The sequence below is a fragment of the Corythoichthys intestinalis genome, chromosome 11, assembly GCF_030265065.1.
Source record: "Corythoichthys intestinalis isolate RoL2023-P3 chromosome 11, ASM3026506v1, whole genome shotgun sequence".
In the NCBI taxonomy this organism is placed as follows: Eukaryota; Metazoa; Chordata; class Actinopteri; order Syngnathiformes; family Syngnathidae; genus Corythoichthys; species Corythoichthys intestinalis.
In genome coordinates, this window is record NC_080405.1 from 21,751,601 (window position 1) to 21,773,605 (window position 22,005).

At 40.1% G+C, this 22,005-nt stretch overlaps 1 protein-coding gene across 2 annotated transcripts in view; it reads right to left on the reverse strand.

The window, feature by feature from the left end:
- Positions 1–18,174, reverse strand: part of klhl4 (kelch-like family member 4) — a 69,539-nt gene extending 51,365 nt beyond the window's left edge. The window contains exon 1 of one of the 2 annotated variants that reach the window (XM_057850755.1): positions 17,988–18,174. Coding sequence is in view for 1 of the 2 variants with exons in the window: in XM_057850754.1 (XP_057706737.1) it covers positions 12,459–12,898 (440 nt within the window). In the remaining variant the exon portion in view is untranslated. Of the gene's footprint in view, positions 1–12,458; positions 13,314–17,987 lie in introns of those variants that run through there. The other variant, XM_057850754.1, reaches the window with a different exon arrangement.
- Positions 18,175–22,005: the final 3,831 nt, after the last annotated feature.

Here is a 22,005-nt window from a genome sequence, read left to right on the forward strand (position 1 = left end):
CAGACTCCAACCTCTGTTAGTGTTTATGTGCAAAAGGTCAGGGTTTCCATTCCATTCAGGTTAACGTGGGCCATATATTCTGTGCCAACTATGGTGCCTGTTTGGATGAAGACAGGACAAATAGATATTTTGCCGCATTAGACACAATGGAGAAAGCGACATTGGCTGTGACTTACTCCGCTGAGTTTGATTTAGAAACTCCACACATACACATCAGGCCGAGGTGGGTAATTGTAATTGTTAGTCACTATGAACCTAATAGACGATGAATAGTTATAGGCTGCACACCATGAATTGTCAATGTATCGGTAAGGTGGCATCAACAAAATGGTTCCCTTAAGAAAGGGATATTCCTAAAATGTTTCAGCTTGAATGTGTATTTTCTGAAATATTTAATGCAAAAGTATTTACTTTAGAAACGCTTTAAATAAAGCCATTCTTCTTCCATATCACTTTTCTTCACAATGATTGTGGGGGTGCTGGAGCCTATTTCAACTAACTGTAGGCAAGAGGCATGGCTCACAGTAAAGTGGTTGTTGTAGTGCACAACAACTTTTCACACTGACACCGAAGGACATTTTAAAGTATTCAACAAACCTATGATTGTTTTCGGGATGTGGGAGAAAACCCACAAAGGCATGGGGAGGACACGCAAACTCCACACAGGAAAGTAAGAGCCTGATTGAAACTCTTGACCTCAGAACTGTGAGGTGTCGTGCTAACCAACCCCCATAATACTGCCATGAATAAAATTAGGTCTTGATCATGATACACATGAATTTTAAAGTACCCAGCTAATAAATACTTGTCATGTTGTGTGCGTTCTCAGTTCCTTTGTTTTCATTCAGCACCTGATTGAGCCAGATGGGCGGCGCAATGCGACACACCTGTGGCTCATTAGGAACGCAATATTTAAGTACGTTTATTACCATCTGCATGTGTCGGACTATTGCTTGCTTACTTGCCTTGCTTAACACTGCGTGTGCCTCATCATCTTCGTGCTTCTCGACGTTTCTACGGGTCTGTCGTAGTTTGATCATTTTTTATTTTTGTGCTATATTGGATTTAGTAATCGGATTTTTGTACTTGGTTATATTCGCGTTTTCTGGCGTGCTCCCTTAGTTGTACTTTGTTATACTCGCATTTTTTGGTATGCTCCCTCAGTGTTAGGGCTCCTGCTCCTCCCTCCTGAGCCCTGGCCCACCTCCTGCAGGTGTGCCTGTTTTTATTTTGATTACAGATTGCACGACAGACGGGATGAGCGGCCACAGGTGATGGTGATGATAATCAGCCCTCTTTATAAGCAGTGGATGCTGCCACCTCGTCGCCCGATCAACGTGTCTGTTTGCTAAAGCCTGAGTTATACTCCCGCGTTGCGGTGACGGCGTAGCGACTACGGCGTCATTCGACATTCGATAGTTCTGCGGTGAGGGAACGCGTTGCTCTGTAATTCACCGCCAAGCAACTAGAGGGACGTGGCGTTATGTTTGTACGGTTTTGGGGCATGCTTGTTTACTTCCGCTAGTCGGAGAAAAATAAACAATGCAAGATGGAACTCTTGAAAGTAAATATTCTGCTCATCAACACTGAATAAATATGGAACATACAAATGTTGACGGGCAGGCGACGCAGAAGACGGTTTCGAGGCGGTCTGGCCGACTTTTGATGCCGCATAGAGAGTTTTAGACTCGGGTGTAGAGAGCTAGCTGTGGCGGCTAGCTTCAAACTGGCGTCGAGCACTGCGTTCAAGGTCTGCAAAGCCCTCCAGCCTGATTTGTTTGCCGTGTCCTACAACCAGCCAGTGGGAAGCCATAGCAGATTTCTGGTGTCTAGGGAACTTCCCAAACTGCGTTGGGAGGCTTGATTTTAAGGTTATCATAAAAAGCACCGAGGCACTCTCAATCAGTGATGATGTATTGTGTGTGTGAACTGTCTGTTATTGAAAATTAAAGATCAAAACAACTCTTTTGACACCAAATCTGTGCTTTATTCTTCATATACTTGAAACATATGTACACAGTAAATGATGAAGTGCACCAACCAAAAGTACGACATAAAGTGATAAAAAGTTGGCAGTTTTTGGCCGACTGGGTCACCGCTTCGTGTGGCCACTCGATTCCGACCACCCACGTCTCGGTGGTTCTTCCATTTATTTATTTTTTCGATCGCCGACCTTGCCATTTGGCAATCACAATAATAATTTCTTGACGAGACTTGCTCTTCGATGATACTCCCGTCAGCTTGGTCCATTTTTGCGTGTAGAAAACAATGTTTGATTCTATTGTACAATGGCGGTGTTTTCGCGGTAAACCGGAAACAACAGTCTGAGCGGACCAATCACAGTCCATTTTCGCTACGTCATACGCGTCTACGCGACGCGAAGGTTACAAAAATCGAGAGGTGCGCGTCAGGCTACGGCGTAGGGTCGTAACTCGATTCTTCCTTGACGGCGTAGGTCTGACGCGGAAGTATAACTCAGGCTTAAGTCAGTTGTATCTCGCATTCTTCACTTATTGCTCTGATCACCGGCTCAAGACATTTTTTGCTCTCGTCCCAGGTCCTGTTTTTTGCGCGCCCCTTGTCGGATTTCATGCCTGCCATCCTTCCTGAGCTTCATCACCTCACACCCACTCGACGACCCCGATCATCGAGTTCCACTGCTTTTGTGTTGGACACAATAAAGCATTTTGGTTTATTGCCACACCGTGCCTGTGTCTGCATAAAGATCCCCTCCATTCCGGGAATCCTAACACTCAGTTGTACTCTGTTATACTCATAATTTTGGAGTGCTCCCTTTGTTATACTTATTAAATACAAACGTTCACTATTCCTGGTCTCAGGCTCTGTGGGATCCACATCAACAGCTTACCATTCATACCAATATTGGAGTAGAATGAAGGTACATTAAATGTACAGGGTAACCCAAAAAATGTTTACACTCAGTTGACTGCTTGTTTAAAAGCCATTGAAACATATTTAAATAGGTTGTCATGCTTAAGTGATTCATTAAGGTCACTCAATGCAGCTGGTAATCTCTCGTCTCTACAATTCCTGTGCTTCTGCTGAAAATGAAGAAAACTTTAGCTGTACCTGAATTGCTGCGTGCCGGTCTGACACCTACTGAGATTGCAGCAAATCTGAGAATATCCAGATGTGCAGTCTACAAAGTTAAAAAGAAGCTGAAAGATACTGGAACAGCCTCACGAAAACCTGGGTCTGGAAGTGCCGATCTGTGCGGACCAAAAAGTTGATTGACAAGGTGATATGTGGCCACCCCAGAGTCCAGATCTCAATCCTCTGGATTATAGCATATGGGCAACTGTGGAGGACAGTGCCTGTAAGAAGCCACAAACTTCTGTGGCAGCCTTGGAGAGGTCCATTGTTAGATCTTGGGAAAAGATGACAGCATCCTACATAAAGAAGACCTGTCAAACGTTCCGCAGGCGCCTGGAGGCTGTTGTGACACTTAAGGGAGGACACATTGAAAAATGGAGTGTACTGTACATGTTCTTTACAATAATGTATAATTTGTGATTAAATTCTAATTCTAAGCTGAATAAACATGGCATTTAAGTTGTATTATGGCAGTGTAAACTTTTTTTGGGGTCACCCTGTATAGTACATAAAATTATATGGTTATTTACTGGGGGAAAAAAAGTTTAAGTAGTTGAATGTTAAGGTTTAAGTTGTGGATTTAAGGTGGATGAGTGTGTCCATCCCACAGTTCTGAGATTAAGGTTCCAATCATGAGCTATGGCTTTGTATAAAAATAATAATAATAAGTATAATAAAACTTTTTTTTTCTTCAAAGTTTCTTTCAAAACAATCAAGGTCGCTGTACAAGGAATACATATTAAACCTAGCAAACACAGATCAAAGTAACAGGAAATTAAGAAGTCGTAATACAAAACACAACAGAAGTCAAACTGGGTATCACAATATGAGCAGATATGTTTTGAGTCTGGATTTGAAAAGTGGTAAAAAAAATATATATATATATATACATATATATATATATATATATATTACGAAGATCAGATGGTAGAGATTTGCAGACTGGGGGGCAGAGTGGCTAAAAGCCCTGGAAGTGTAGGTGACAAGATGGGCACATGGGACAGAAAGGTGAAGAGTAGAATAGAAGCAGAGTGGTCGGGGAGGAGTGTTTATAAGATGGAGGTCAGATAGATAAGATGGAGCCAGACCGTAAAGAACTTTGAAAGTGATAAGGAGGACCTTTAGTTGATTCTTTGTTTTACCAGAAGCCAAACTAGTTTGTCGGCTGATTGAACACTTTAAATTCTCTATATCTGTGATTGTGATTGTGAAAGTCTGTGTGCCTATACAGTATATGCCCTATGATTACCTGGAAAACGGTTAAGGGTGTACCAAGCCTCCTGCCCATAGTTTGTTGTGATAGGCTCCACCATGTTTGCTGTTTTGAATGTTTAGTAGCAGCGCCTGCGCATGCCCAAGTTGACATGTGCGAGTGGTGACGTCATCGGAGCGAGAGCGTTCCATTTATATGGTTGCGGAGCAATCCCCGCAATTGAATCGTTCTGGTTTGAAGGCCGGAATCAAAAGTTTGCGTCTTCGCATTCCGTTTTCTTCATCACCGTGTAAAGGTGAGGCCATTCTGCAACACAATCGTTGCGTCTTGGTGTCGCAACATCACCATGTAAACGGCCCTTAGGATTCACAATGTTACTGAGTTGAAAAACTTACGCCACCTGCACCTTAATGTGGTTTCTAACATGGATGTTAGAATGAATTTGTGGTGCATGTAAAGACTACTCACAGAAAGATAGATTCAACATCTGTTTAATATAGGGACGTCCCAATCGCATATTTTTGTACCCCATTCACATGATTTTGAGATACCAAAAAAAAAACAAAAACAAAAAAGTGTTGCTTAAAAAAGAAAGGGTTTTAAATATGTTACTGTCCCACTGTGTTGCCTTCATAATGTGAATTATTTTTCAAACAAGAATAACATAGAAAAATGCTTGTCTTTATTAATTGCTTTATTCAGTGAGTCCACTCAAATCCACTCACGCTGCTGAGAACAGCCTCTCACTTTCATTGAGTTGCCACAGGACACTACCACTAGTTTTTAACAAGCTAAACGATGTTTGACAGATGTGCACCTTTGATTGTAGAGCGACCAAGCTTCTCTGTCAAGATCAAAGCTACACCCCTGTCAATCATCTTTAACTTCAAATAGCTCAAATAACTCCAGGGCACTGTTGTCCAAGAAAAGTAGGAGGAGGGAGAGTGAGAGGCTGTATGAGCATGAAGCAGAAAGCCAAATATATATTTTTTTAAATTACAAACCCAATCCTTTTCACCCGATTCCGATCCTCTGAAAAATTTCCAATAACGTGATCGGCTCGGGACATCCCTAGTTTAATATCTAAAATAGATTTTCAAGCTAGAGGGAAAAAAACAATATTGGCATTTTTGAATGCTAAGAAAATCCCACCATTGAATGCACAGGTATACTGTATTAGACATGTCAGTGCTAATTGACCTGACAATGTCTTCAGATATATTCCGGATAAATGTGATCTGTTTTTCTTTCCACAATTGTAAAGGTTTTGGGAGAGGAAATTCTAGGATCAAAGCTTAACAGGGGTACAAGTTTAGCACCCAACAGCCCAGAAATTTGAATGACATTTGGCAGGCTTAAAAATGTGCATGGGAAGTCTCCATTCAACCCATTTGGATGCAACATCTCATCAACATGCACATTGAGAGTATGCATGTTTTTGGAATAAACAAGCCTACTGACAGTGAATACAAAAACTTGTACCTTGGAATTAGTTGGGGAACTTGTGTATGACTTGACAATGATTTTCAATGGTGCTGAATAAAATAATGATGACGATGAAGTATCAAGACTCACTGATGTTTTAGCTATAGAGACTGGCGACTGTTCCGCGGATCAAATTCCCTGGGCGGAGCAAGCCACAGCAAAGAGACAGCGGAGTGGGCCAATCAGCAACGGGCAGACATGACATTGGTAAAGCGACAAGAAACTCTAGTGCAAGGACGTAAACATACGAGGAGAGCAGAGAACTGAGAAGTTTATTCAACATGGCTAGCGCGAGACAGACTGTTGGTTTAGCGCGAGACACACTGTTGGTTTTAGCGACTCAATGTGTTTTTGGTCATTTAATACTGAATTTACAGCGGATAGGAACATATACTTGGCTCTCCCATTCGCCATCTGTGTTGTTGTGCAGACGACGTCTGATGCGCAAGAGTGACGTAGCCCGTTAAGAACACGTCACGCAAATAAACAAATCTGATTGCACGGACGATTTCGTTCGGGCTCGAGAGGCCAATAAGGAGCTGGGTCCCGGACTCTATAGCTGGAACAGCGGTGAGTCTGGAGTTCCAGGCTAATGATGAAGTACTAAATTGAATAATAATATACTGTAGTTATCCTCTCCCTGGTATCTCTTCTGACAAGCTCACTTTTACTGGCAACCAAAAGGCAGATTACTCAGGAATGTGTTTTACATGCGCGCACAAACACGCACATGTTCATTGGCCCCACTTTGGCTACCTGTCTCATTCCAATTTAAAAGTTGTCCGGTTTGACGACATGTGACATTTCCTAGCTAGAAAAATAATCCTACCTTATGACAAGAAAACAGCAGCAAAAACAGTTTAAAAAACAAACTGGCTTTGTAGTGATACTGTGTTGATATTGAGAGGTGAAAGGTAAGAAATGTGCTACATCCTGGTAAAAGTAAGGTACACTATACTTTCACTGTTTATAACAGTTCCACTCAGATCATGAATAGCTCAGTGTTCAGAAGGGAGTGTTGAAGTGAATTAAAATAAATATTTTAAGAAAGGGGAGTATTTTCTTTTTGTCATTAGAATTTTACACTCCAGCCTAGTGCTGCATGGCTTTTACATTTTTACACTTTTCTAGCCTCTAAAAATTGAGACAAAGCAAAAAATTAATAAAGAAATAAATTGTACAGTTCTCATAAATTAAGGGGGGTGCTTGGATTCTCTATAGGGATTGTTACTGTAAGTATCCCTGAAAATGGACTGAAGTAAGCAGAAATTTTCTAGCAAGCAGGTCCACAATATGTAAAAAAAAAAGTGTAATATAAAGCATGTTATTATAATTTAAAAACAGGTTAAAGTTTGTACTACATATTGCTCCTTGTTATTACATGTTTCACTGTCTTTGCAATACTATCAAACGCATTGGTGGTAAGAGATTAAAATCAATGGATATCATGTGAGCAAATCAAAACACTACTAAGATACTAAGACAGTACCTTCCAAGTACAGAGAGACAGTGAAAGCTATTGCGCTTTTTCACATCCGGCACAAACCATTTGCAGATTTAACCTGAGGGATTGTGACAAAATTATGTGTCAAGGATTTATGATTTGAGACATAATAGGGGCATCAGGCTGGTGGAGTAATGACATGAGAGAAAATGTGCGCATCTCAGTGACATCTGCTTCACTGCCAGTGTGTCACACAGTCACTGGCCTACTTCGTCTTGCAACTTTCCTCACAGTTGGCTGATCCAGATGTCAATCCAAGCTATCACTGCAATTTATGAATTTGAGGGTTTGCTTTTTTTCTGAATAGTAGTCTTGTTTGTGAGGGGCTTATAAAATTTTTCATATCTTAATGAGTTGGCGCATTGACCAAGATGTTTAAATTCCAATGGACTGAGCCATCAACACCCAGTCAAGTAAGGTAACCACTTACTGATTTTTTTTCCATCTAGCGATGTTTAAAATGTGATCGATCTTAGACCAGGGGTGCCCAATCCCGGTCCTCGGGAGCCCCTATCCAGCTTGTCACCCTCCTTTAACACACCTGAATCAAATGATCAGCTCATCAGCAAGCTCTGCAGCAGCCTGATAACGATCCTGATTAGTTGATTCAGGTGTGTTAGAGGACGGAGGAATGGAAAACAAGCTGGATAGGGGCTCTCGAGGACCAGGAGTGGGCACCCCTGTCTTAGACAAACAGCCAATCACAATACAGCAAACCACACACTTGACAAACTCCATCAACTGAGTTGACTTCTGCAAACCAGATGTGTTATATAGTCGCATGATTGACCGCTGAGAGGCAGCAAGCTGCCACACATCTATAGTTATTGTGTTATAAGATAAAATAGAAGGCACTGAGAAAACTTTAACTTGTCCCATAAGTACATTGCAATCAACACAATTCTATATTTGCCATCCTCTTTCTGTGTTTGTGTCATTACAATTTTATGATTACACAAAAACTTCCAAGACAGTTTTACATAAGAACTTAATAATATATACAGTATACTGTATATAATGTATTATGCAAATATTGTGTGTTCAGGGTGATCCCCACCTCATGCCAATAGTTATCTGGAATAAGCTGCAAGACTAATGAACTTTCCTTACTCCATACATACTTTCTTCTCCAGTCAAGTCTATTCAGCTGAATCATCTCCCACGATCATTGCTGATCTCATCAAATTTTTGCTTGGGCCATTAAAATTGCTCTGAAGCCTAATCCTTTTGTGAATAGTTGCATCAGAACCTCATCTAGAGTTTTAAGGGGGGGGGGCGGTTATGTGTCACTACCTGTATGTTTTTTGGGTCGGTTGTATCTAAAAAGATGAATTCCAAGACTGTTTATCACATTTTTAGTCAATAAAGATGATTCTGACTTAGTTATTTTGATTTTGGTCCCTGGCTGGATGGACGTCCTTGTTGCCAATCCCCCCCTCCCCCGTCTCATCTGGCTAGATGTGCCTCCTCGTGTTCCATCACGCTATTGCATCTCTACAAACTGTAACTCCGTCTGCTAATTCCCATTAGCAGTCCTGGTGCATCTTGTCTCTCCGTCCTGTGAGTGGATCTCTCCTGACTGTGTTTCTCCCCAAGGTTTCTCATTTTTTTCCAAAGGGTTTTTGGAGTTTGTCCTTGCCGACATGGAGGGTCTAAGGATGAGGGATGCCCAGGATTTGGACTTGAACTTTATTTAATTCATCTACTGTTTCTGACTGTGTATATTACCTCTGCAAAGCCCTTTGAGTCAACCTTGTTGTGATATAGGACTATACAAATAAAATTGAAGTGAATTGAATTGAATTAAATTTTCATCCAGAAGGGGAGTTTTTCTGTCTTAGCAAAGGTCTGCACACTATTGAAGGCCATTTTTAGTTTATGTTGCACTCATAAAAAAACACATAAAACACATTTTTAAATAAATGCATGCAAAGGAAGGTTTACTCATTAAATTGACTTTATATATCAGATTACTCTGCGTGGTGATAAAGTTCATAAATGTGTGTTACTAAAAGCCAGTGCAAGAAGGCCAAGGGCATGTTTTATGATCTCACAGAGTGCAACCCTTTTAATATTTCAGCATCGTTGTCAAATGTGATGGCGCTGCTGTATTTAACATGACCAACATGAGCTCATGGTTCCTCCAAGAACTGATAAGTTACACTCATTTATTCCCCCAATCTCTTATGCATGCACTCTTCACACATAGGGACCCCCCACCAAATATGGATATCTGCCAATTATGAAGAGCAGAATGTTGAACAGATTCCAAAACTGCATGCTAATTTGGAATAATTCCCAGACCATCCTCTTATCCCCGACTTTCAATGAACCCTGCTTGACAGATACAGTACATTGTATCATGCTTTGAGTTTCTTCACCTTGAGTCTGTTCTAAAACAGAGACAAGGTGCATTTAACTCTTTCTTTCCTCACCAGATACATGAAGCAAACGTAATGCCAGTCACCTCTGAGTGTTGCAGCCAAGATTAAAGGTTGTTTTATCATCCTTGTGAAGGTCCGATCCTTTTAGCATCCAGCCAGAAAGCACACATGCACACAGGCAACCCCTTATAAAATATTTGAATATTAGGCACCAGGGTTTGCAAAAAATCTGTTCCTAGAAATTAAACATATTGTTTGCTCCTGTCACTTGCTGTGATGGCATTTGCCTTGTAGGTTGACTTTAATGGACATCTGTGTAATTCATGTGATAACAGTGCTTTCTGTTTAAAAGGGCCTGTGGCTGTTAAGTGATGTCACAGGTTTTTTCTCGCCCAACACATTAACCCCATGAAAGACTGACAAAAGGCCAACGCTTGGTGTAGTTGAGGTTTTATATCTACTGAATAATTAAAATGTTATGTCCATGATTTACCCTATCCAACAAGCAGCGGAACATGAACAGTCCTGAGGTTAGCAATGGTCTTGTGCCTAACACTTCAAAGAAAGTTGACATACTCATCATACACTTTTCAGTTCATAAAAATGAGACAATTTTTATTTTACAAAAAATTGTTGGGATAGACTAAAGGCCAAGGTATAACGCATGCATCACGGCTTTGACCTCCCAGCAAACGGCAGCCAGATAAACAACAATTATAATCAATATGTGCTGAAACACAGCCCACGTTTGCAATGTATCTCCATTGCGTCGTTACACGGTGGTCTGAGAAGGCTTCTATTTTTGCCGGATGCTGCTAGCAAAATGCAACAATCCAGCATAACACAGCATGAGCGGCAGCAGAAGTTCTATCTGGCTATGGAATAAAATATCCAGTTGATTTTCAAACTAGAATGAAGTCAATAAATTCTTCATGTGATAATGGAGCCAGGGTTCAGTTCAAGTTTCAAAAGGTCTTTTACATTCGCAAGTCAGTCAATATAGATAATGAAACAATGATTTTGGAAGCGTACAGTTATTTATGGCTACAGAAATCCATTTTATATGAATTAAAAGAATAATGTGAGAAAGAGCCATCATAGCTGGAAAACTGGGAGTGGATGGTATATTTATTAAATTAATTTGTTTAAATTATTTTGCTGTTTGGATGCACAACTATAAATATGGGTGTACGCCTTTAAGAGAGGGGCCGAGAAGTGAAAGGCGGACCCGGGCTAAAGAGCTTGTGACAGACGATGCTTCTTTAATTGTCGTACGTTCAATAAAGCTAATGATAGCGTATTACTGACTAACCTCGTTTTTTGTTACCTGGGAAGACATTTATGGAACAATGGTTTGTATGGCAATTTGGGTGCCAATCTCATTCAATGTCCCATGGTGGTCTCGCGTGAAATGTCGATGATACCTTCGGATCCAGTCGGCAAAGGAGTGCAAGTGTTTGTGTCTATTTTAACTCTTGGGTAATGCTTTCCAATTTCAGAGCAGCACTTTCATAAACAAACTTTTAACACTACATAGTGTGTCAAAATGAAAAGTTAGTGTCATTCAACAGGTCCTCAGAGTAAGTTGCCCTCCTTCCAGCAATAAATCGTAATTTCCATGTTTTGCTATCCACAGCAGATATTAAACCTGTGACTCCTAGCAAACAGATTCCCAGTTGACTTTAGCTACTGCTGCTTTTGCGTTTATTATTGTGGTTGTATTTTGCAATTGTGTAGATCAGATGGGATTACCAACCGTCCCTTTAAAAACGGAATCGTCCCGTATTTAGAAACAAACGTATTAAGTTTACAAAGGACACGCTTTGTCCCGTATTATCATGAAAATCGAAAATACTGTTTTATTTTAGAACGAACAAATACTAGTATGGTGCTTTTCAAGAATACATAGTTGAAGGCATTCCCCCGCCTCTCCTGATTTCTGACCAATGAACTGACGGAACAATGACAATCCTGCTCATCTCATTGGTCGAGGAGGTCGGGTGAAGCGCAAGTACAAATCATGTTCAAATTTGGAGTGATCATTTGCGAAACTGTTCTTGCTGAGGGGGACTTTGAACGCACCTAAATTGTTCCAAAAAAAAAAAAAAAAAAACAACCTTAACCTCAACCTCAGTGTTTGTGCTTGCACATTTTAGAAAAGTTTTTTTTTTTTTAAATAGCGAAAAACCCCAACACACAAAAGGCTCAAAACCTTAAGTGTTAAATTATACAGTTTTAAATTTAGCATGACAGATATTAATTTTATTCTGGGTTTTTCTTCTTTTTTGATTAAAAATACATTGCTGATAATTATTGTTTCTAATTCATTCAAATATGTACCTCATTAATTCAGTTTTGAGGAGAATTATTATAATTCTTAAAAAAATCACTTTTCAATACAAAAAAAATAACTAAAGGGTGACGGTTATCGGGCCAGCCGACTCTACCAATGAGGTGTCACTTTTTTTTCCCTCTCAGAGAGTGAGTGGACCTGCACTGTTCCATACTGAAGGACTTTCTAAGTCCTTGCTACCTTATTCAACCAGCTGAGAGAGATAACATTGGAAACACTTAGAGAAACCACTGCATATTTTGACCCCAAAAATAAACAAGTTCTTGAGTTTTTGATCCTGTTTTTCTTTTTGTACTGACACGCACTAGATTTTTCAAGTGTAACTAATCTTGTTCAGTGAGTGTATGCAAGTGATTGAAGTTGCACCCCACATGTCCACATGGTGTGTGAGGTCAACAGTCATACCTCTCTCTGGCCTCCACCTCTGCAGGTTCCTCTGTGTTGCACTTCACATCTTCTTTGCCTGTGTTGGGGTCCTCTTTTCTGGTGGTGCTGGGCGAAGAAGTGGTTTTGGAGGTGTCCTCATTGACCTGAAGGCCCGGCACAGTGTGTTGTTGTTGCTGTTGCCATGATTGCTGACCCGATCTGACACAGACAGGCGTCGGTGCCAGGATACTGTGGGCCGGGCTGCTCGACTTCCTCAGTCCTCCCCCGCCTCTTTCCCGAGAGTGGCTCTTGAGCCGGCCCTGGACAGGGGTCCCCCTGTGGTCGGTGCCATCCTGCTGAATATACCCTCCACCGCCGCCAACACCGCCGCTTCCCGCCGAACCTTGGGATGAGTGGCTGAACCAGCGCCAGCGAAGTCTGAGGATCTGCTTCACATCAAATTCCTTTTTCCCCGACATTCTCCGCTGGCTTTGGAGATGAGGGCAACAGTACGGTGGATGCCCAAAAACATGGAGAGCAGACAAGACAAGAGCTTTGTGTCAGTACTCACTGACTACAGGGTGCCTCTTCTCCGTTATTGTCTCATTACACTCATGACAATCCTCCACTTCCCTCCTCTGTTACACCTCTGTTGTTCTTTTAGTGATGGAGTGCGGTCCTCTGCAGCTTTTGTTCTAAGCAGCCTCCCTCCAACTCTCCTCTGCCTTCCTCCCTCTCACTGCCTCCTGCGCTGCTGCTGCTGCTGCTGCTGTGCCACTGGAGCTGAGTTAATGCACATGCATGATCCACACTCCCTCCCCTTTGCCTTCCATGTTTCTCTCCCAATCCTCTTTCTATTTCTATCTCTCTCTCCCTCTCTCTGCTTGTCTACCCTACACACACTCGCACGCGTGCAAACACACACACCTTTTAAGAACACGGAGCAGAGACAGGCGACTGGGTATGGGTAGGGACATTAAGCTCAAATATACTGTCTACAAGTGTGTGTGGTTGGGGAGGTGGTGTTTTGCGTGGGGGGGGTGTATGTGTGTGTGCGTATGTATAGGTATGTGTGTGTGTAGGGCTGTGAGATAAGAGAGCTGTCTGCTTTCTCTGCAAAGGAGGTGGGGTATCACGGTGCCAGGATGATGAGGCCACGCCAAAAAGTAAAATATTGTTCAAGTAAGACTACTGTGTGGTACCAGCAGCAGTCTTTACCAAGCTTGCTACACATAATGTGTATCCAAAATTTTTCCAGTTTAAATATTGTCATTGGATTTAGGGCTTTCCATCCATAAATCATCATACCAACAATGTTTTCCACCTGTGTATACACCAGTGCTTCTCAATTATTTTCTGTTATGCCCAAAATCTCTTCCGCCACTGTAAATAGTATTATTTGTCTATAAAAGTATTATGATAAGTACACCTCTGCGTAATATTGTCTCTTTTTTATATTAAAGAAAAAAAATTAATATAGATCAACTTACATCAAAGTATAACTTTATTAACATTGTTGTGTTAAATAACTTGTTTACGGACTTAAAAGCGCATCAGTTTACCTGAATTTAAAAAAAAAAAAAAAAAAAAAAAAAAGGTCACATCAAACCGTAAAGCTACACTCAAGGTACTTTTTTTTTTTGACCATTTGATACCGAAAAATAAAGTTAAATAAAATGAAAAAAAGTTGACTGGAAAAAACAAAAATAAAAGAACAAAAATGACAGTGTCATTGGACAGAGGGACAGTTTTTATTTTTGCTGCAGGCAGTATCAGCTCCTTTGCTATAGTGTGGGGTTATTTTGCACTGAGCAACTTGGTATGCCACCTTATATGATGCTACAAGTGTTCCCTGACGCACTGATGTAACACTGACAAAGCGGGACAATTGTTTGCAATGTTCGGCAGGTTTTCGCTGAGAAAAAAATTAAGCGGCTTATTTGGATGATTGGGGTCTAATGTCTTTAAGTGACCTCTTAATTGATTTGGCTTCCTGCTGTCTGCTTCAAACATTTTTAGACACAGTAAACTGACTGGTCTTTACCCACTGTATTAAAAATAAAAGCCAAAAGCCAAAGCTACATATGCTTCGTCATATTTCCTCATCTTAGCTCTTCATAGCTCCAGTGCTCTTTGCTGTGTGCTCTTGTTTGGTTCAAAAATACTGCACACACTCTGAAAATGAGAGCGCCACTGTCACCCACTGAGTGGATGCGCAATTACACTTTATTCTAGTATGGCAAAAAAGTATGTTCCCCGAGTTCACATGCGCCACTCCTGGATCGCTCTGCGCCCCCCTTTGAGAAGTACTGGTATACACATCCAATCACCACATCAAAACAAAATGCATCATGAAACCGTACACATCTACTGTGCCTCTCACATCAAACACAATCCCATGAGGGAGTGTCAGTGGGCTTGCTATGGGAAAGACAGGTCGGAAGGTTGGTAGGTCTTCTCTGTAAAGGTAACCAAGCAGATAAAAATTCCTTTTTGCTCCCTGAAAACCCTCGAGAGAATCGATGTTAAAAGAAAAATACTGAAGAACACTCAAGGTTGGTGTGGTATCTGTCAAAGCTTTTGAACACTCTTTTACATTTCAGTAACAGATCACGTTTTTGCATAAGCCACCTATCAAGATAAAGTTGTCCAGTGCTCCAAAGGGTAGATATAGTATAAAGGTAAGTGGGAGGACCATGATATCCATGAAAAGAAGTTTGTGAGAGCATCATTCAACATGATGGCATTGATTTAAGCCTAGAAAAAATGTGTAAAACTGTAATTTTTATCAAGACGATGCCTAAATTGACTTGAAAGAGGTTTTACGTTTAAGTTCACACCTAAACCAGGCTTTAGCTGTGGTCCCTAGCACCTCAAATTGGACATTGGGGACATTGGACATTACCTTGTAATCTGACAAGAAACTACATGTTAGCTTGACTTACCTAAATGGAGATTCAGGGTAACAACATCATTTTCTGTTTGATATTGCTTCGCAATTATTGTGCAGTAGGTATAGTTGCCAATTTATACATTTTCTGGCACTGACGTCCCTATCAACCTCTTCTTTATTTTACTACACGGTGTAATACGTGTACTGAACTTCAATCATGTATATCATGAAATTGAGAATAGTGTATTTTTGTCATAAACTATAAAATTCGCTACCGTTGTGTGGATGAAAAGGCAACATTTCACTCTAACTGGCTCGATTTGGCATCGCAAAAGCTTTCCGCTGCCTTCGCCGCCTGTTGGGAAGTGTGTGGGCTTAGTCAACTCGAAGGTTATTTGTAACCAATTGCTGTGTCCACTGGTATTGGCTTAGGCCTTCCATGCAAAGGTAATCTAATGAGGTAATTACACAAACATTGCTTTTATCCATGAAACATTATGTTCACAGTCTAAACATGCCATCTATTTCCTGATTACAAATCTGTGTTCATAATGCAGTGTTATCTCTACTCAAAAATGCAGAAGCGTATATGAACAGCAACAGCATTTCTCAGCATGTGCATACCGAGAAACTGTTGTTAAATCGAAATACAAAAGAAACCTATAAATTAGGGATGTAAGGTTGGTGAAGAAAATCATGTCACGATCTAAAAATACCATAACATAACACTACTTCTGCTCTTTTTTTGTTATTTTGAACAGTGTTAGGGTTCAATTTATCACGATGGTCAAAATTCTAGTGCCTTCACTGGTTTATGAACTAGGGGAGACTACAAAACTAAAAACTATAAAATGACCAATACATTATACAGCCCATACTGTATGCTTTATTGAGTTATAATATGTTTGCGAATACAATAGCAATGCGATCAGATTAAAAAGATGGGAAATATGCATGCTTGACTTTCACAGAACACTCACAGCTTCTTTGTGTTACATTAATTTGAAAAATACAAAACATACTGTACATATAAAATATACATAAACTTTCAAAATTTGGCTGGTAAAATATTCTGGGAATAGAATGATATTAATAATTGTACACGAGACAGTCTGTATTGTTGCTATCCCCAGTGTTTGTGCTGGTGGTAAAAACAATTTTATACTGTACATGGTCAAAGGCCAGAGAAATACATTATTAATGAGCGCATTGTCTATATGGACAGTAGTATTGTGTTATATTCAAGCCCGAAGGGACACTGCATATTAAATCGATCCCAACTGAGTTCTGATAATTGAAAGCGGTGACATGCATGCCATGAGTACATGTATCCAAGTGTGGTTAAATCCCTGGAGAACTTTTCTTTTGTCAGAAACATGTTTTACGTCTTACATTTTCCCCTCTTGACAGTGGCTGTTTAACAACAAAACAAAACTATAATTATAACAATATTGCAATAATATAACAATATAGATGTGAAATATGTGCTGCCATGCTCATTAAAAGCATTTAATGGTACGAAAACAAAGAAAGCTCATAGAAATCTACCACAAAAAAATAATTCAATCGCAGCTATAAAAGGTTAAGTAACATTGTTAAAATGCACAAATTATTCACGTTGCCCATCTTGTCTTCACTATATTGCACTTGCACAAAAACTTTGCACGTTGTGTCAGCATTTTCAGGAATTTCAGTCAGATGGGGAATGTATTTCATCAGTTATTTTGAAGTAGGTAACTAGAATAGGACTCAGTAGAGCGCAGACCTCTGCTGAGTCTGAGGTAATAACAAAGAGTGTATTAGACTATATTTGTGGCAAGCAGTATTTTCTGCAACCTGAGGCAAAGACTCTCTGCAATACAGTGAATGTGAATTGGTATGGTTTCACAGTGAACCAGTTCGACTACCATTTTCATTTTGGAGTCAGAGGTTATGTTTTGGCTCAGAGAAATGAGAAAACAACCTCTTCTATTGGCACATGTCTACTGTATGTTCCTACTTCTTTCTCTGGACATACACAATCCTCCTCGAAACGTCATGTAACAAACAAGCATTGAACAGCAATCTTGTTGCCAGAGACAATACATGTACAGGTCTGTGTATACAACCAAGCACTCCCTTTACTACTCTTGTTTAATAAATGTAATCACATCTTTACATTACTGCTTTTGTCTATACATAGACAAATAAACCATTTTGTGTCATTATATTATGACAACAAAAGACTATAGGAATGAGATATGACCTCATATATGGAAGCAAGTCATCACTGGGTCACCTCTTTACTGCACGCAGGAGTCAAGGACACCATCTGGCTGTTATCCATAAGACATATAGATGTCAAGATGGTACATTGGCCTGCAAAATCCATTACCATCCAACATTTTCCTCCGCCGGGTTAGCATCATACTTAAATGCATTTTCGAATTCATGGTAAAGTGATGGTGTCGAGTTATTTGAATTGCAATGTGTTTACACTTTTTTTTTTAACTATGCTCTATTCTGGGTGAATGTGACATGAAAACCCCCATCTGTGGCAGCAAGACTTCAAGGTAATTGAAGAAGTACATTAACGTAAGAATGCAAAGTTACAATGTTTCCTGCCGGAGTGATGACCAAAATGCTAAATAGTCTATAACAACCATTGAACAATATTGATTATTAAACTATCTTACCTGGAAATTGATTCAAAGTGCGTAACAAGTTGCTAGATGCAATACCATCACAACTCTGCAGGTCTTCTGTCTCTTTCACTACACAAATGTTTGCCTCTCCAAAAAGGAAAGGCGGTCAGTTTCCTCTTTGAAAGGAAGCCGTTCCTTCCTCTGCTCTGAATCAACAATTCCCTCAAAGTCACCATGCAGGAATATGCAAGGATCGTCCTGCATTTGAGACCAGATGGTTCTTTCACTATAGTGATGTTTTTTTTGTTTTGTTTTTTTTTAAATGTATTTATAATTTTATTCTTAGTGACATTTTTTGTAATAAATATATTAGCCGGCAGAACTTCTCCCTTGTCCCGGGGGAGGTGGGGGACATTGAGTCCGAGTGGGCCATGTTCTGCACCTCCATTGTTGAGGCGGCCGATCAGAGCTGTGGCCGTAAGGTGGTTGGTGCCTGTCGTGGCGGCAATCCCCGAACCAGCGGTAAGGGATGCGGTCAAGCTGAAGAAGGAGGCCTATCGGGCCTTTTTGGCCTGTGGGACTCCGGAGGCAGCTGACAGGTACCGGCTGGCCAAGCGGACTGCGGCCTCGGCAATCGCCGAGGCAAAAACTCGGACATGGGAGGAGTTTGGTGAGGCCATGGAAAACGACTTCCGGACGGCTTCGAGGAAATTCTGGTCCACCATCCGGCGTCTGAGGAGAGGAAAGCAGTGCACTATTAACACTGTGTATAGTGAAGATGGTGTACTGCTGACCTCGACTCGGGACGTCGTGAGTCAGTGGGGAGAATACTTCGAAGCCCTCCTCAATTCCACCGACACGCCTTCCTTTGAGAAAGCAGAGTCTGGGGACTCTGAAGTGGGCTCTTCGATCTCTGGGGTTGAAGTCACTGAGGCGGTTGTATGTCTTCAGCAAACTGTTTGTGGGCTTTCTTGTGTACCGTCTTCAGAAAAGGCTTCCTCCTGGAGTGACAGCCATGCGCACCAATTTGATGTAGAGTAATGCGTATGGTCTGAGCACTAACAGGCTGACCCCCCACCTCTTCAATCCCTGCAGCAATGCTGACAGCACTCCTGTAACGAGTCACATGACATTTTGGGGGAAATTGACAAGCAGTACTCAATTTGGACATTTAGGGATGTGTGTTTTTTCAAAGTGTGTACTCACTTTTGTTGCCAGGGGTGTAGATTTTAATGGGTATATTTTGAGTTATTTTGAGGGGAAAATAAATTAACTGTATTACATAAGCTGCACACAGACTACTTTTCATTGTGTCAAAGTGTCATTTTGTCAATGTTGTCCCATGAAAAGATATACTGGACTGTCTCAGAAAATTAGAATACACAATATTCTAATTTTCTGAGACAGTCCTGTATATTGTTCTATGTAAAGGACGTCAGCCAAGGTCGGCCCCCCACATTTTTACCACGCCAAATCTGGTCCCCTTTGCAAAAAGTTTGGACACCCCTGCTTTAAATGGTGGATTAATGTACAGGACTGTCTCAGAAAATTAGAATATTGTGTATTCTAATTTCCTGAGACAGTCCAGTACTTAAATATCTGTAGCAATGCGAGGGGTGTACTCACATTTGTGATACACTGTACATTCTAAATTCTCACTGAAGGTAATAAAACTATGAATGAACATATGTGCAATTATAGCAAAAAAAGGTGAAATTGAAATTACTAAAAACATGTAATGTATAATATTTTAGTATCTTCAAAGTATCTTCAAACCCTTTGCTCTGGTGACTTTTTTCCACACTCTTGCCATTCTCTTGATGAGCTTCATGAGGGAGTCACCTAAAAGGGTTTTCAACTTAACAGGTATGTCTTTTCTGGGTTAATTAGTGGAATTTATTGCTTTATCAATTGGTTCTGGACCTTCATTTGTGCTCCATTGAATGCGGTGTATCCAAACATTTGGCTGTGTGTCCTCCATTTCTAGAATTGCATTGCAGGAATGACAAATTGTTGTGGACAGCACTGTATATGGATGCCTCATTTGTACCACTAGGGGGCATATTTTACACTCTAGTAAAATGATACAAAGGCCCAGGGTGAGTATTTCCCTCCATTTGAATGTTTGACTGATTCTTGGTTCCAATGTTTTACTTGGTCTTGATTTTTCTAATGTCTGATTTAGTTGAGAACCAATTTCTTTTGATAGAAAGAAATGGACAGCAATGGATTATTTTGAATTCAAATACAATTGAATATTCCAGGAGATTTTGAACATACTGTATGTGATGAACTGGTCTTGCTCAAATTTTATAGATTGGTACGATGTCAGTCCCCTAGTTTCTGTTGTGATTGAATGAAAATCAGAGGAGGCATTGTGATTATTGTTACATATAGATTTGTCCGATAATAACTTTTTAACTGATATTCCGATTCCAACTCCAAAAATCCAATAGCGATGTCATTTCCGATATATGCGATCGTGGACTTATTATGGCCATGCTATGGCTAATGGAATTGTGATACCCCAATGGATGCTATAAAGACAATGAATGTAACCAGAGGTTGACTGGCCATCGGGTATACAGGGTACTTCCGGGTGGGCTGACACACATTTTTGGGCAAGTGACGCTGTTTAATTTGATAATTTAAAAAAAAAAAAAAAAAAGAAAAAAAAGGTTTCTCAGCTGTGGCACGCGGCCCATTCGTTGGTTCAATTTATGTATGTCCGATGAAATATATCAGTGCGCCCATCTGAGACGGAAATGAATGAGAGGAAGGGGCAGAGGCTCGACTGAAAAGCCTACAGGTTGATGCAACGAAATTTGGAAGAATAACTGATATGTTTATTTACACAAAACCCTTTACAGCGTCAGCAAAAGTGGGTACGTCGACAGGCGCTGTCACTAAAGTGGCGGCTGCGCCATGTCTCGTGTGCGTGCGCACACACATAAAAAGTGATTAAAGTGATTGTTAAAGAGAAATTAATCAATGAGTAGACTAGACTCTAATTTACAGTATTGTTTCAGTAGTCTATAAAGTCCATTTGTATGTGCTACAGTTTATAGCTATTATTTTCACAATTTTTAAAATTAAAAAATATATATATTTGTTGTTGTACATTTCCCCATGGTGGGATTAATTAGGGTTTTTCTCATTTTATCTTTAGCTAAACTGTTAAGACTGTCTTTAAAATTTGTAGCAGCAAAAAATACAACACTTATTAATTAATAAAAAAAAATAATTCAATAAAACAAAATAAATAGATTATTAATAAAAAATAAATTTAAAAAAATATTAATAAATACATTGACATCCTGTGCCCCTTTATCTCATCATTAGTGAAACCTAACTGATGAAAAACGAGTGGAGGAGTCATACCGAGAACAGTCAGGCTATGTTTATTTCAAAAAGCATTGGTGTAACATATACGTATTTGTGCGGTTGGGCAATTAAAAATTTTCTAGCTAACTAATTACAGGATTTGTAATTAATTAATTGAATTCAACGCATTTTAATGTAATTTATGCTAAAGGTCCCCTAATAAAACCTTTGAATTCTAGGACATTAACAAACTGTAGTGCCTGGTTAATCATTTGAATACAGTAATAAGAGAAGATTGGAAATCCAATTTATTATTGCACCTATTGCATTTATTATTGTCCATAGTCACATTTTTTCCCCACCAGCTCGCATTTTGAATGTGATTTTCACAATCTTTTTAACAGATACGGTGTAAAGTAAATATTGTATGGGAAAACACTCTACAAGCTACGCTAGCACCACCACCACCATTTGAGTTTTCTTTACGGGAAAAAAACAATGTTCCATCAGGGCAATCTTGGGCCAAGGTTAACAGGTATGTGATACATGAGGCTAAAGTTGCTTCAGATACAAAAATTTGTTTTACAAAGGGTACAAATCACCACGCTCCCATAAATTGCCCCGTTAATAACACACTAAACTGACAGAACTAATATATATGTATAACCCACAGACACACACACACAAGGTGGGCCACCCCGGACAGAAATGCCAGGGCCACTTTTTGGCTCCAGTCCACCCCTGA